General features: G+C 39.0%; 2 protein-coding genes and 1 non-coding gene across 4 annotated transcripts; 2 read left to right on the forward strand and 1 right to left on the reverse strand.

Moving 5' to 3' along the window:
* The first annotated feature begins 705 nt into the window (after positions 1-705).
* On the forward strand, positions 706-7,358 carry LOC111797708 (beta-(1,2)-xylosyltransferase). Of its 2 annotated transcripts, none has more exons than XM_023680816.1 (3): positions 706-1,644; positions 4,079-4,228; positions 5,549-7,358. In XM_023680816.1, exons 1-3 carry the CDS (start codon positions 994-996, stop codon positions 6,266-6,268), a joined length of 1,521 nt encoding a protein of 506 aa, XP_023536584.1. In that variant the 5' UTR covers positions 706-993; the 3' UTR covers positions 6,269-7,358. The 2 variants fall into 2 exon arrangements, with proteins under 2 accessions (XP_023536584.1, XP_023536582.1); XM_023680814.1 differs by lacking the exon at positions 706-1,644 and adding an exon at positions 2,538-3,476.
* Positions 7,359-8,797: 1,439 nt separating this feature from the next.
* Positions 8,798-8,871, reverse strand: TRNAI-UAU. The gene has a single exon. It is a non-coding gene; the product is annotated as a tRNA-Ile (tRNA).
* Positions 8,872-9,479: 608 nt separating this feature from the next.
* On the forward strand, positions 9,480-13,653 carry LOC111796668. Its single transcript, XM_023679384.1, has 4 exons — positions 9,480-9,868; positions 11,784-11,912; positions 12,822-13,006; positions 13,092-13,653. Exons 1-4 carry the CDS (start codon positions 9,668-9,670, stop codon positions 13,429-13,431), a joined length of 855 nt encoding a protein of 284 aa, XP_023535152.1. The 5' UTR covers positions 9,480-9,667; the 3' UTR covers positions 13,432-13,653.
* The last annotated feature ends 1,178 nt before the right edge of the window (positions 13,654-14,831 follow it).

Below are 14,831 nucleotides of genomic sequence, written 5' to 3' on the forward strand. Positions count from 1 at the left end.
TCATCTACGTATTATTGCGATACCTTCCTACCTTCCTCAAGTGTCAAATGTGATGCTATACCTAATTGTTTAAATCAGATCTCAATTTTGGTACAACGAGAAGGAATTTACTATGGTCAGTGGATTTGTGGAACTAATCATGCCTTTACGCGTGTGCCGGTATCTTTCTCGGGTGTCAAATGTGATGCTGTACCTAATTAATTGTTTAAATCAGATCTCAATTTTGGTACAACGAGAACGATTTTACTATGGTTAGTGCAGTGAGATTTGTGGAACTAACCATGCCTTTACGCGTGTGCCCGGAAACATAGGCCAACTGCTGAATCCACTCTCGCTCAGCCGTACCACCCAAGGTGCGAGCCACCCAGAGAAGCAAGCTATTACAGCTAGTAAGCTATTTTTGTTTTGAAATTTATGTTTTTAGCATATAATAATTTTTTATAAAAAAAAAAAATCTAAAAATTATTTTTTATATTTTTAAAATTGTCTAAAATACCACCATTTTTTTTAATATACCAAAAATAAAATTCTCATCAAATATACTAAGCCTTGTAATGTTTTTATTTTTTTTCCAAATAAATAAATAAATAAATAAATAATATCCATTTTTCCAAAGAACATATTTATCATTTAATAAATAATTATAATTTCAAAACTAAAAATATCTTCTTCTTCTTCATCTTCTTCTTCTTCTCTGTTAGAGAGAGAGAGACAGTTTTAGAGAGAGAAAAGCTTGGAAAGGTAAAACCGATCTTCTTCTTCTCTCTCCCTTGTCTCTTTCAGAAAGAGATGAACAATTCTATCTCTCTCTGAGAATCCATGGAGAAACAAGCTTACACGCAGAGATTGAGTGAAACCCAAGCCATGGGAATGGATTTCAGAAGCTTTTGAAAGCATACAGAGATCATTGTTGCTTCATTTGATTCTCTTGTTCACTTTTTCTCTCTCTCTCTCTCTCTCTCTCTCTCTTGGTCTTTTTCAGCCGTTTCCGCCATGAACGGCAAAACCCAAGCTCTGTTACTGAAGATCCTCTTCCTTCTCTTCGCCTTCAACACCCTAACTCTCTGCATTTACTTCACTGCCCATTACAAAACATCCTCGTCTAGTTCCTCTCACCGGAAACCCACATCGGAAAACCGCTTCCCCTTCCCGGAAAACCGACGTTCTTCCAAGCCCTGGCCCATTTTGCCCTCTTATCTTCCTTGGTCTCACTCATCCACTGTCCCTCTGCGTTCCTGTGAGGCTTATTTCGGCAATGGCTTCAACCGCCGTGTAGATCTTTTAAAACCTAATCTCGCCGGAAAACTCGCCGGATGGTTCCGATGCTGGTATAGCGAGACGCTCGCGAGTTCAATATGTGAGGGAGCGAGAGTCCGAATGTGGCCGGAGAGGATTTCCATGTCCCGAGGAGGCGAGAGGATTGAAGAAGTGATCGGAAGGAAGGAAGAGACGGAGTTGCCCAAATTTCGGGACGGCGCTTTTGAACTAGACGGCGGCGATACCGTCGCGGGCAAGGAAAGGGTTCTAGCGGATGAGAAATTTCTTAATGGATTCGTTCCGGCAGGGGAGATTCAGAGCCACACCATGCGCGCATTGTTTGGATCATTCCGAGTTGTTTCTGGGAATGATTTCGATTGCCAAGAGGTAGATTATAACTGTTCATCACTCATTTAAAGCTCTTGTTCTTCCATTTCTACATCCATCCATGTTTGAACAGAAACATTTATGGGATTCTGTGAATTGGGATCCCTTAAACTGACCTCATAATCAACTCATCTTTGTTTTTTTGGGCTTTGGAGCTTCTGTTCTTCCATTTCTGCACTGTTTTTCATTGAAACTGATGAAGATGAAGGCCCCATTCTTAGTTTAGAGTATTAGTTTATGATTCTCCATGATTGAACAACAAGTTTTATGGGTTTCTGTGATTGAGATNAGGAATTTACTATGGTCAGTGGATTTGTGGAACTAATCATGCCTTTACGCGTGTGCCGGTATCTTTCTCGGGTGTCAAATGTGATGCTGTACCTAATTAATTGTTTAAATCAGATCTCAATTTTGGTACAACGAGAACGATTTTACTATGGTTAGTGCAGTGAGATTTGTGGAACTAACCATGCCTTTACGCGTGTGCCCGGAAACATAGGCCAACTGCTGAATCCACTCTCGCTCAGCCGTACCACCCAAGGTGCGAGCCACCCAGAGAAGCAAGCTATTACAGCTAGTAAGCTATTTTTGTTTTGAAATTTATGTTTTTAGCATATAATAATTTTTTATAAAAAAAAAAAATCTAAAAATTATTTTTTATATTTTTAAAATTGTCTAAAATACCACCATTTTTTTTAATATACCAAAAATAAAATTCTCATCAAATATACTAAGCCTTGTAATGTTTTTATTTTTTTTCCAAATAAATAAATAAATAAATAAATAATATCCATTTTTCCAAAGAACATATTTATCATTTAATAAATAATTATAATTTCAAAACTAAAAATATCTTCTTCTTCTTCATCTTCTTCTTCTTCTCTGTTAGAGAGAGAGAGACAGTTTTAGAGAGAGAAAAGCTTGGAAAGGTAAAACCGATCTTCTTCTTCTCTCTCCCTTGTCTCTTTCAGAAAGAGATGAACAATTCTATCTCTCTCTGAGAATCCATGGAGAAACAAGCTTACACGCAGAGATTGAGTGAAACCCAAGCCATGGGAATGGATTTCAGAAGCTTTTGAAAGCATACAGAGATCATTGTTGCTTCATTTGATTCTCTTGTTCACTTTTTCTCTCTCTCTCTCTCTCTCTCTCTCTCTTGGTCTTTTTCAGCCGTTTCCGCCATGAACGGCAAAACCCAAGCTCTGTTACTGAAGATCCTCTTCCTTCTCTTCGCCTTCAACACCCTAACTCTCTGCATTTACTTCACTGCCCATTACAAAACATCCTCGTCTAGTTCCTCTCACCGGAAACCCACATCGGAAAACCGCTTCCCCTTCCCGGAAAACCGACGTTCTTCCAAGCCCTGGCCCATTTTGCCCTCTTATCTTCCTTGGTCTCACTCATCCACTGTCCCTCTGCGTTCCTGTGAGGCTTATTTCGGCAATGGCTTCAACCGCCGTGTAGATCTTTTAAAACCTAATCTCGCCGGAAAACTCGCCGGATGGTTCCGATGCTGGTATAGCGAGACGCTCGCGAGTTCAATATGTGAGGGAGCGAGAGTCCGAATGTGGCCGGAGAGGATTTCCATGTCCCGAGGAGGCGAGAGGATTGAAGAAGTGATCGGAAGGAAGGAAGAGACGGAGTTGCCCAAATTTCGGGACGGCGCTTTTGAACTAGACGGCGGCGATACCGTCGCGGGCAAGGAAAGGGTTCTAGCGGATGAGAAATTTCTTAATGGATTCGTTCCGGCAGGGGAGATTCAGAGCCACACCATGCGCGCATTGTTTGGATCATTCCGAGTTGTTTCTGGGAATGATTTCGATTGCCAAGAGGTAGATTATAACTGTTCATCACTCATTTAAAGCTCTTGTTCTTCCATTTCTACATCCATCCATGTTTGAACAGAAACATTTATGGGATTCTGTGAATTGGGATCCCTTAAACTGACCTCATAATCAACTCATCTTTGTTTTTTTGGGCTTTGGAGCTTCTGTTCTTCCATTTCTGCACTGTTTTTCATTGAAACTGATGAAGATGAAGGCCCCATTCTTAGTTTAGAGTATTAGTTTATGATTCTCCATGATTGAACAACAAGTTTTATGGGTTTCTGTGATTGAGATTTCTTATATTGACTTCAGAATCAAGATTTAGAGCTTTTGTTCTTCCATTTCTTCATGTTTGATTCAAGAATATTAAATTTTATGGGTTTTTGTGATTTTGGGAAGGTGGAATTAATTAGTATTTCCACAGCACATGGTTAATGAATCTAATAGAAAGTTCTTAGTATTATAGTAACTGCAGCAAACATTTTGGCTGGACTCTGTCTTTATTGATATCTAATCTGGACTGCCATTAATAGTATATAATATGCTTTGAATAATCAGTTTTGAGTAATCTAAGTGAACATTGTTCTCCTTTTTCTCTCCATTTACAGTGGATTGAGGAGCCTGTGCTTCTGGTGACGAGGTTTGAGTATGCAAATCTTTTTCACACTATTACGGATTGGTATAGTGCTTATGTGAGTTCGAGAGTCGTCGGATTGCCTAATCGACCTCATCTCGTCTTCGTCGACGGGCATTGTAAGGTACGTGTCTCAGGATTGCTTAGCTTTCTTTCATGTCTTTTTGAATGGAGGCTGCTGTTTATGTCTGGTTTATTGAGGAGAATATGTTTGTAGAGTAGGAAACTGAGAAAGAGTTGAAAGAGGCTTGAGATATTGTAATAGCTCAAGCCCACCGTTAGTAGATATTGTCCTTTTTGGGCTTTTCCTTTCGGGTTTTTCCTTAAGGCTTTAAAACATGTCTCCTAGGGAGAGGTTCGACCCTGAAAGGGGTGGATTGTGAGATCCCACATTAGTTGGAAAGGGGACTTCCCTTCGGACGCTCGACCCTGAAAGGGGGTGGATTGTGAGATTCCACATTAGTTGGAAAGGGGACTTCCCTTCAAGGCTTTGTAACGCGTCTGCTAGGGAGAGGTTCCCACCTCGATTAGAGAGGGGATCGAGTGCTAGCGAAGACATTGGGCCTTGAAGGGGGGTGGATTGTGAGATCTCATATTGGTTGGAGAGGGGACTTCCACTCAAGGCTTTAAAACGCATCTACTACGTCTGCTAGGGAGAGGTTCCCACATGGATTGGAGAGGGGAACGAGTGCCAGTGAGGACGTTGGGCCTCGAAAGGGGTGGATTGTGAGACCCCACATCAATTGGAGAGGGGAACGAGTGCTAGCGAGGACGCTCGGCCTCGAAGGGGTGTGAATTGTGAGATCCCACATCAGTTGGAGAGGGGAACGAGTGCCAGTGAGGACGCTGGGCCCTGAAAGGGGGTGGATTTTGAGATCTCACGTCATTTGGAGAGGGGAACGAGTGCCAACGAGGACGCTGGGTCCTGAAAGGGGGTGGATTGTGTGATCCCATGTCAGTTGGAGAGGGGAACGAGTGTCAGCGAGGACGCTGGGCTCTGAAAGGGGGTGGATTGTGAGATCTCACGTCATTTGGAGAGGGGGACGAGTGCCAGCGAGGATGTGGGGCCCCAAAAGGGGGTGGATTGTGTGATCCCATGTTAGTTACAGAGGAGAATGAGTGTCAGCGAGGACGCTGGGCTTTGAAAGGGGGTGGATTGTGAGATTCCACGTCAGTTGGAGAGGGGAACAAAGCAAGATGTTGAAACCTCTCCTAGTAGATGCGTTTTAAAGCCTTGAGGGGAAGCCCGGAAGGGAAAGCCCAAAAAAGACAATATTTGCTAGCGGTGAGCTAGAACTATTACGTACAAACTCCTGACATCTATCTGTTTTTGTTGGAAGAATATGTTTGAATCAGCTGTGTTCCTTTGTTTTGTGCATGAGCTGAAAAAGAAACATTACTAAAACAATGTCATATTTTGTTGTTTGTTCTTCAATATTTCAAGACACCTTTGGAAGAGACATGGAAGGCATTGTTTTCAAGTCTTAAATACGCGAAAAATTTCAGCGCACCCGTTTGTTTTCGCCACGTGATCTTCTCGCCTCTCGGGTACGAAACCGCGCTATTCAAGGGTCTGACAGAGGGGATCAATTGTCATGGAGGTTCTTCTCATGAGCTATGGCTAAAACCTGATGTCCAGAAAACTGCTAGATTATCTGAGTTTGGTGAAATGGTTAGAGCAGCTTTTGGTTTCCCAGTCGACAGACAAGTCGAAAGACCGCCCTCAATCCACAACGTTCTCTTTGTGCGTCGTGAGGATTATTTAGCGCATCCTCGACACGGTGGTCGAGTTGAATCCAGACTTACTAATGAACAAGAAATCTTTGATTCTTTACAGAACTGGGCATCAAATCACAGGGAGTGTAAAGTAAACTTAGTGAACGGGTTGTTTGCGCATATGTCGATGAAAGAACAACTCCGAGCCATCCAAGATGCGTCGGTCATTATCGGAGCGCACGGTGCAGGCCTTACTCACATAATATCTGCCTTACCAAAAACTGTCATCTTGGAAATCATCAGTAGTTTGTTTAGAAGGCCTCATTTTGCATTGATTGCTCAATGGAAAGGCTTGGAATACCATGCCATTAATCTCTCGGGGTCACACGCCGACCCGAATGTCGTTATCGAGCACCTTTTGCGCATCATGACGAGCCTCGGTTGCTAACTTTTTTGCAGTTTCTCACATTAATCTCTCTTAACTATGAGAGGGAACACCAGCCCTCTGTATCTACTTACACACTTGGCTGGATGCTCCCATTTTGACAAGCTTTGAGTTTGAAGATACTAACTTGCCATGGACATGGCTTGAAGTAAGAGCTTACCGACCGAGCTCGACGACGGTGGAAACTCGGGATATCTAAGCTACCTGGTATGTACTCTAGTTCTTGAATTCCCTTTTTTAAAGTTCATTACACAGAAGATATCAATTAGAAGCATTCTTTGAAAAGTGAAAGACATCCCTGAATTCATTGCTTGTTTCTTGCTGCTCTGTATCTTTCATGTTCAAAATCATGTTTCAACTCGTGCTTACCTTGAAGTATACGGTAACGTCCTGATTTCTAGAACATGACTAGACCGTCACTACATGCATGCTATTAAAGATTTTCGAAACTTAGTCATGTAGAATCTTCATAGTTAACACCGTCAACTACATAAATGGTCTTTGCTCTTACTTGCAAAAGAAACGTTCGAAAAAAGTTTGTGAGGATCGGAGAATATGCATAACTAATAATGACTTTGACTAATATGACTGCAGTGAGACTTAAAACGTTTTTGGATTCCACGGGATGTGCATCATTTTTATACACATAGTTTAATATACATTGCTTCAACAAATATCACCCACGATGTAGTTGACGGCGACTAGTCACCCATGACTTCGTGCAACATATTTTGGTGAGACAATGACAATTGTAGTATGCATTGTCTCGATTGGACCATGGTGTCTAGCTCGATCTACATTGAAGGTAGTCTTCAAACGGCTATCCTTAAACTTATACAGGAACAGAAGAGATCAGTGTTTGTTTGGTTCTTTCTCCTGGAAGGAAAATCCACTAAACTTTCCTTCCTCAAGCGGGCAACAACATTGAGTGGAAGGCGATCAGGATCTCACGTGCGATCAGAATCCAAGAGGTTACCTAAAAAAAATGGAAACTCACCACGGTTTCAGTTGACGAGAAGGAAGCGACTTTCACTGGGAGTACACGACGATCAAACAATTGTGAAGGCTAGCAATAAGGCGGGATCGAGGATCATCAAAGGAAAATGACTACAAGAGTTGCTTATTGCAACAAGGGAACAAAACGCAAGACATGAGGGAAAGAGATCGATGGAGCTAAGGAAGGTTTGTCACCCATTAGTTCGACCAGCCTAACAAGCCTAACCAACTTCAATCGACCCTTTCTACAACAAACAAGGATTTAACAATCGAACGATTTCGAGCAAAAACGGTAATTTACTCATACCCTGAAGCTCATAACATTACATCTACCCAGAAATGTACGACTAAGAGATATTTCACATGTCATGTTACTATAAACGTGTTTTTGAGTAGGGATTCAATTAAAAGAGATTCGGTACACGAAACACGAGAGATTAGGGCATACTTTTTACGAACCGAGCGAGGAATGATACGTGGATGGGTTAGAAAAGAAGTAAAAGATGCTAAAGGTGAAAGAGGGAAGAGAAAGGCATCTCATTCCCATATTGCCATTTGCTTTGGTGAAAGAAAAGGATTGCATGAGAGAGAGAAGGAACCATAAGAGGAACCACTCCCAAGGAGACATTAATTTTATATTATCACTTTCTCTCTCTAGGTGACCTCTCTCTCTCTCTCAAGATTATTGGTCCCTAATGATGTGACTAATATCGACCGAGAAAAATAATAATAATAATAATAACATCCGTTAATACTTTGTTTAAAAAAATATTTGTTTAGAATAATTTTTTTTTACGATCATACTCTTAGAAGTGAAAAGAGAGAGATAGATCGTTTCTGTCTACGTATTAAAAGTAAAAACTTTTAAATTATTTATTAATGTAATTTTTTAAAGTTAAAAAATATTTTTACCCGAGCAATAGGTTTTAACCATTAAGTTGTATTTAAAAGCCAACACGAGCCGGTGGTTTTTAAATCTTTGTACCTTGCATTTGGTAGGAACAAATTATAATCTTTTATATATATATATATATACAGCAGAAGTCTTTTTTTGTGTAATACCTGAAACAGCCCTTAAAACGTGCGTGTGCCTAGCTACTAAAGTTGCGAGATTGAAAGGTCCGAAGGACTAAGCTTCACTCGGTTTTCCGCTCAAATGACCCTAACGTACGAAAAAGACAGAAGGCAAACAAGCTGTGTCACCCCTGACTATAAAGCTTCTTGTGAGGAATCTAGTTAAGCTAAAGACTGTATATGTATATGTATATGTATATGTATATGTATATGTATATGTATATGTATATGTATATGTATATGTATATGTATATGTATATGTATATGTATATGTATATGTATATGTATATGTATATGTATATGTATATATATATATATATATATAGCTTTTTGTGAGGAATCTAGTTAAGCTAAAGACGTGTATATGTATGTATGTATGTATATATATATATATATATATATATAAAATAAAATTAAAAAAATATATATATATATATTTCATGTCACTAATATTTAAATAACTAGTTCTAGCGGGGCTTGAACCCGCGACCTTCGGCTCATAAGACCAACACTCTAACCAACTGAGCTATAGAACCACCAATGTTTTAATTAAATTAATATTTAAATCAAAATAATATATTTATAAATCTTTAAAAAATAAAAAACTAAATTGTTGAATTAGATTTTTTTTTATTTAATACATTTAAAAAAATAACTTAATTTTATGGAAAATATATCAAAGAGCTACAAAACTTAGGATATTTTATTTAAATAAAAATAACATATTTATAAATTTATAAATAATAGGGATGGAGAGCTCTTCTTTTTATCTCCGAACAACTCTACTTTAAAATTAAATCTCCGCTCACATTTATTTTATTAACAAAAATAAAAATACATTGAAATAAAAAAAAAATCTCGATATCAACATCTATATTGGTAGAAATGTCAAAATATTATGTATCAATAGTAAAGACGATGTTACATTAATTTATGTAAACGTCAATATAAATATTAATAAAATATCGGTATTAATTGAATATTTATGAAAAAAAAATTTAAAATAGAGATTAAAAAAAAATGTAAAAATATGGATGAAAATGTCGACCCAATTAAATATATTGAAATTTATTTATTTATTTTTGTAAAAAGACTTAAATACCCTCGTCTATGCATCAAAATTTCAATCCCATTTCTCGTCGGAGCCTTCAAAGCTCTTGGCGGCTGATTCAAAATTGGAGCTTAGATTCCTCAATCTCACTCCCCGTAAGTTACAATCTCGAAATTCGAAGCTCAATTCGATTCCTTCTTTCTTCTGCCTATCTGTTCTTACTCACGACGTTGATTATTAACCCAAGAATCGAATTCTCTGAACAATCGGAGTGTTCCGTAATGAGTTTCTCGATGATGAGTTCTTCAGGATGTGAAATTTTGGTGCGAAATTCTCACCAGAAGACTGTGAAGTTCCAATTGTTCCATGAAAGAGAGAAGAAGATGGTGCTCAAATTCTCCAAGTCTCGGATTAACCCTACGAGAGCTCTGCTTAGCAGGCATGAAGCGATTGAGTTTGAAGAGAGGACAAGTCCTATCGAGGTGCTTTCAAATTCCAGCAATTTTTTGGATCTTGCATTCGTTTCTTATGAAAATTCATGGTTATTTTGATTTACATTTGATTTGATGATATCTGAACGTCGAGATCCATGGAATTCAGAAGAAACTACTGTAATTGTCTGTTGATTTCTCCAATTTTTTATTTTTTGGTTCTGCAGTTCAATTAGAGGTTTTAGATTTTGAGTGATCTCAGTTAAAAGCTAAGAGTTCATGATTAAATTGGTTCTTACTACCAATGTGTCTTTACCTGTTTTGCTTGTTCCTTGTAAAAAGGAAATCAAATAGTTTTCAAGGATATGTGGGCGTTGGAGGTTGATGGATTCAAACATATGAGGTATTGGATCAAGAAGATATGTTTGGACTAGTTGTGTTATGCTTAGACCTATTGATCTAGCTGTACTTAATGCTTCAAAATTTTGATGACTCGATGTCCCCTTCTTGGGTGAATGAGAGGATACATCTCGGTCACGAGAGAGAATAGGGAAATATCATAATTCAACTACTAGGATAAGGAGTTTCGGAATGTATGAGTTCTCACATTGGTTGGAGAGGGGAATGAAGCATTCCTTATAAAGGTCTGGAAACACCTCCCTACTGGCATTTTAAAACCTTGAGGGGAAGCCCTTGAAGGGAAAGTCTAAGGAGGACAATATCTCTTAGCGGTGGGCTTGGGCTGTTACAAATGATATCAGTAGCCAGACACCGGACAGTACCAACGAGGACGCTTGACCCACAAGGGGGTGGATTGTGAGATCCCACATCGGTTGGAGAGGGGAACAAAGCATTCCTTATAAGGGTGTGGAAACCTCTCCCTAGCGGACGCGTTTTAAAACTTTGAGGGGAACCCCTTGAAGGGAAAGGCCAAAGAGGACAATATCTGTTAGTGATAGACTTGAGCTGTTACAAATGGTATCAGAGCCAGACACTAGGTGGCGTGCCAGCGATGACATTGGGCCCCCAAGGTGGGTGGATTGTGAGATCCGGTATTGGTTGGAGAGGGGAACGAAACATTCCTTATAAGGGTGTGGAAACTTCTCCCTAGCGGACGCGTTTTAAAACCTTGAGGGGAAGCCCTTGAAGGGAAACCCCAAAAAGGACAAATATCTATTAGCGGTGAGCTTGGGCTATTACAAATAGTATTAGAGCCAGATACCGGGCGGTGTGCCAGCAAGGACTCTTGGCCCTCAAGGGGAGTGGATTGTGAGATCCCACGTCGGTTGGAGAGGGGAACGAAGTATTCCTTATAAGGGTGAACCTCTCCCTAGCAAATGCGTTTTAAAACTTCGAGGGGTAGCCCTTAAAAGGAAAGTTCAAAGAAGACAATATTTGCTAGTAGTGGACTTGAACTGTTACAGAACATGAGTATGAAGTTTCCATGGTCATGTTTTCCTTTTGCTCGATACGTGTATTTCGCATAGATCAAAGTTATTTGCTCACTACACAAAGAGATTGAATAGTTCTTGTAAGGGAGGCCACTGTTTCCTCTTTTCTGTGTGGTGGCGGGCATCAGTTGTGCATCTTGGATATCTCAGTTGTATTCTTATCTGTTATGCTAGTGAGTTTCTCTTTTATGGTCAAAACATCTTGTAATTTTAAACATAAAATGTCGAGTTCATCATGTTGAATCGTAAACTTGAACGGGGAGGAAAATAATGCCCTCTTGTAGTCGAGTTGCTGTTCGGGTTTACATTCAAGTGTTCCAATGACAATGACAATGGCTAGATGCCAAGTTTTATGGCTATGTTGAGTGTTTATTGTGGCTGGGTTTGAGCGTTTTAGGTGTTGGTATTGACATTTTCTTTGTGCCCTTTTGTGACTATTTGGCCTCTGGAATTCTCTAACTTGATTTAAACTTGTTCTAAGAGTTCTTTGTTTATTGTCTTCTATTATATTCAAGGTCAGAACAGAGTTAGCAAAATGCTATGAATTGATAAACAGACTAGGTAAAGGAGTTGTTTATCTTGGATCTTCAAGGATGGGACCGGATCATGCTCATTATAAGCAAGCGTTCGAGTTGAGTAGAGAGGTAAGATGTTTCTCCCATCTTTTATATTGATGTTAAGAGGAAAGTTCACGACGATGAACCGATCAGTATCATGGTTCAACCCTTTCAATCTGAGATCAATGTTCGAGGAACGGAACATCAAAACTTAGATGCATACATGTTATGTAACAGCCCAAGCTCACCGCTAGCGGATATTGTCCTCTTTGGGCTTTTCTTTCTGAGCTTCCCATCAAGGTTTTAGAACGCATCCTTAGTGAGAGGTTTCGACGTCCTTATAAGGATTGTTTCGTTTCGCTCTCCAACCAATGTGAAACATTCCTTATAAGGGTGTGGAAACCTTTCACTAGCAGATGCGTTTTAAAACCGTGAGGCTAACGGCGATACGTAACGGGCCAAAACGGACAATGTCTACTAGCGGTGGGCTTGGGCTATTACAAATGATATCAGAGCCAGACATCGGGCACTGTGCCAACAGAGACTTTAGGCCCCCAAGGGGGGTGAATTGTAAGATCACACATCGGTTGGAGAGAGAAATGAAACCTTCCTTATAAAGGTGTGGAAATCTCTCACTAGTAAACACGCTATAAAACTGTGAGGTTGACGACAATACGTAATGGGCCAAGGTGGACAATATCTGTTAGCGGTAGGCTCGAGCTATTACAAATGGTATCAAAGCCAGACACCAGGCAGTGTGCCAGCGAGGACCCTGGGTCCCCAAGGGGGGTAGGTTGTGAGATTCCATATTGGTTGGAGAGCGGAACGAAGCATTCTTTATAAGGGCGTGGAAACCTCTACGTAATAGACTTGTTTTAAAACTGGAAACCTAGAAATGATAGTTCAAAGAGGACAATATTTGCTAGCAATGGGCTTGAGCGGTTACATATTAATCTTCAAGTTTATGAGTCTATCTTTCAAATCCCTTTTATGCAGATTTCAGAACTTTTGGATTGCACGACTTGGTCAGGTGTCGGTCCGGGTCTTATGGACGCGGTTACGAAAGGTGCTATGCAGGCAGGAAATCCTGTAGGAGGATTCAAAATCGGAAGAGAATCTGGTGAATGGTCATCCTCAAAGTTTCATCCATACCTACCTACAGAGACTTATTTTACTTGCAGGTGATAGATATAGATCCTATAAGTTACCTGATAGTACATAGCAGACACTGCACCCTCCCTGCTTGAACTACTCTATATAATGCAGGTTTTTCTCTGCAAGAAAACACGGTCTCGTCGACGCGGCGGTTAGAAGCTGTAGTTCTGATCGGACTGCTTTCGTTACACTCCCCGGCGGCATTGGTACTTTCGACGAGGTGTTTGAGATTCTAGCTTTGATTCAGCTCAGGAGAATAGGGTCAGAACTTCCAGTTCCCTTCCTGTTGATGAACTACGACTCTTTCTACTCGAAACTACTCGAGTTTTTCGATGATTGCGAAAACTGGGGTACCTTGGGGAAGGGCGAGGTCGACTCGCTTTGGAAGGTCTGTGACAATAACGCCGAGGCCGTGGCGTACTTGGCCAACTTTTACAATGTGTCTTCATGACAGAGTGAAGAATGAAGCTCAATTGGGAAGCACACATTCTACTACAAAACAGTATGCCTCTCTTCTCCTTAACCCTTTTGTTCTTCCAATGAACCATTTCAAGTTAAGAGGGCTCATAGGCAATGGACATTCCTTGTTCATTAGCATTCTTCTTCGTTTGTATCGTTGTACTAAATCGAAACGAGCACGTATACATGTCTTAACCGTAACATCTTTTCAAAAGCGATTTGTGTCCATGGGTTGGGTTAGGTCGGGTTGAGACATTTTTTAAACTCAACCCAATTGTTCGAGTTGTAAATTTTTTCAACCAAACCATAGTTTTTAGTTGGGTTAGGTTGGTTCGAGTCATTTATTCAAATTTTTGTTATTTAAAAATAAAAAGATTAGTTTATAAAATATGTTTATTTATTTTCAAAATATTTAATTAACAAAGTCAATTTTAATATATATTTTAAAAAATTACCTTCTAAACCGTTTAAGAATTAAAATATAAATGTAATTATATCGTTATATATATATATATATTTCAAAATTAACAATAAATTTGAGTTTGTTCGGTTTAATTCAAGAACTAATTCAATCCCAGATAAGTTCATAATCCGTCCCAAAATTGGGTTAGGTTAGGTTGATCGAATTTTTAAGTCATCGGGTTTTTTGAACACCTTTGTTTCGTTTCGTTAAAAAAAATGATTCTAAATATGTTAAATTACCATAAGGACACCGAAAATAGAGGGGGATCTTTAAATTTAAAGGCAATTTTGTAATTTCATCTTTTTTCGAGTTTTATTATTATTAATATTATTTTACTAATCACCTAAAAAACAATCATTAACAAACACAATATATAGTGGGCTTACCTAACCATATGAACAAATATAATATATGATCACCACCCATGTTTAGTATTCATCAATTATTTCATACAATCATATAATATATACTTTAAATGGAAATAAAAACTATAGAGTAAAAAAATATGAAAGAAAAAATTCAAACAAAAATGATGGCTTCTTCAATTTCAAAGTAATTGAGACTTTATTGCATTTTATCTTATTATATATATTTAACCAATATGGGGTTAGGTGAATAAGTTCTTAATAATGGTGAATATGTAATACAAAATTAATTTTTTTTTAATAATAAAAAATAAAAAGTCAAATTTAATGGCATGCTAATGATTTATTGGTAATTCCCACCCAATACTTTTCAAATTTTCAAAAAAGTCCCCAAGTTTTGTTCACATTTTCTTCCCGCCACGCCCAAAAGCTAACACGTTAGATCGATTATCCATCTCGACCACCTGTGTTTTAGGTTAAAATATCATTTTCGTCTCGTTATTTTAATTTTATTATATGATCAGCACAAAAAGGTTAGATTTTGCAAAGGTAGAGGTCGTTCTA

This window comes from Cucurbita pepo, chromosome LG06 (assembly GCF_002806865.2).
Source record: "Cucurbita pepo subsp. pepo cultivar mu-cu-16 chromosome LG06, ASM280686v2, whole genome shotgun sequence".
NCBI lineage: Eukaryota > Viridiplantae > Streptophyta > Magnoliopsida > Cucurbitales > Cucurbitaceae > Cucurbita > Cucurbita pepo.

Bases quoted from the DNA above. Each gene is read 5' to 3' on its own strand.
- LOC111796668 (XM_023679384.1), top strand. From the start codon at position 9,668: ATGAGTTTCTCGATGATGAGTTCTTCAGGATGTGAAATTTTGGTGCGA. The intron at 11,913-12,821 runs GTAAGATGTTTC...CCTTTTATGCAG, and splicing joins CGTTCGAGTTGAGTAGAGAG to ATTTCAGAACTTTTGGATTG. The intron at 13,007-13,091 runs GTGATAGATATA...TATATAATGCAG, and splicing joins GAGACTTATTTTACTTGCAG to GTTTTTCTCTGCAAGAAAAC.
- LOC111797708 (XM_023680816.1), top strand. From the start codon at position 994: ATGAACGGCAAAACCCAAGCTCTGTTACTGAAGATCCTCTTCCTTCTC. The intron at 1,645-4,078 runs GTAGATTATAAC...CTCCATTTACAG, and splicing joins ATGATTTCGATTGCCAAGAG to TGGATTGAGGAGCCTGTGCT. The intron at 4,229-5,548 runs GTACGTGTCTCA...CAATATTTCAAG, and splicing joins TCGTCGACGGGCATTGTAAG to ACACCTTTGGAAGAGACATG.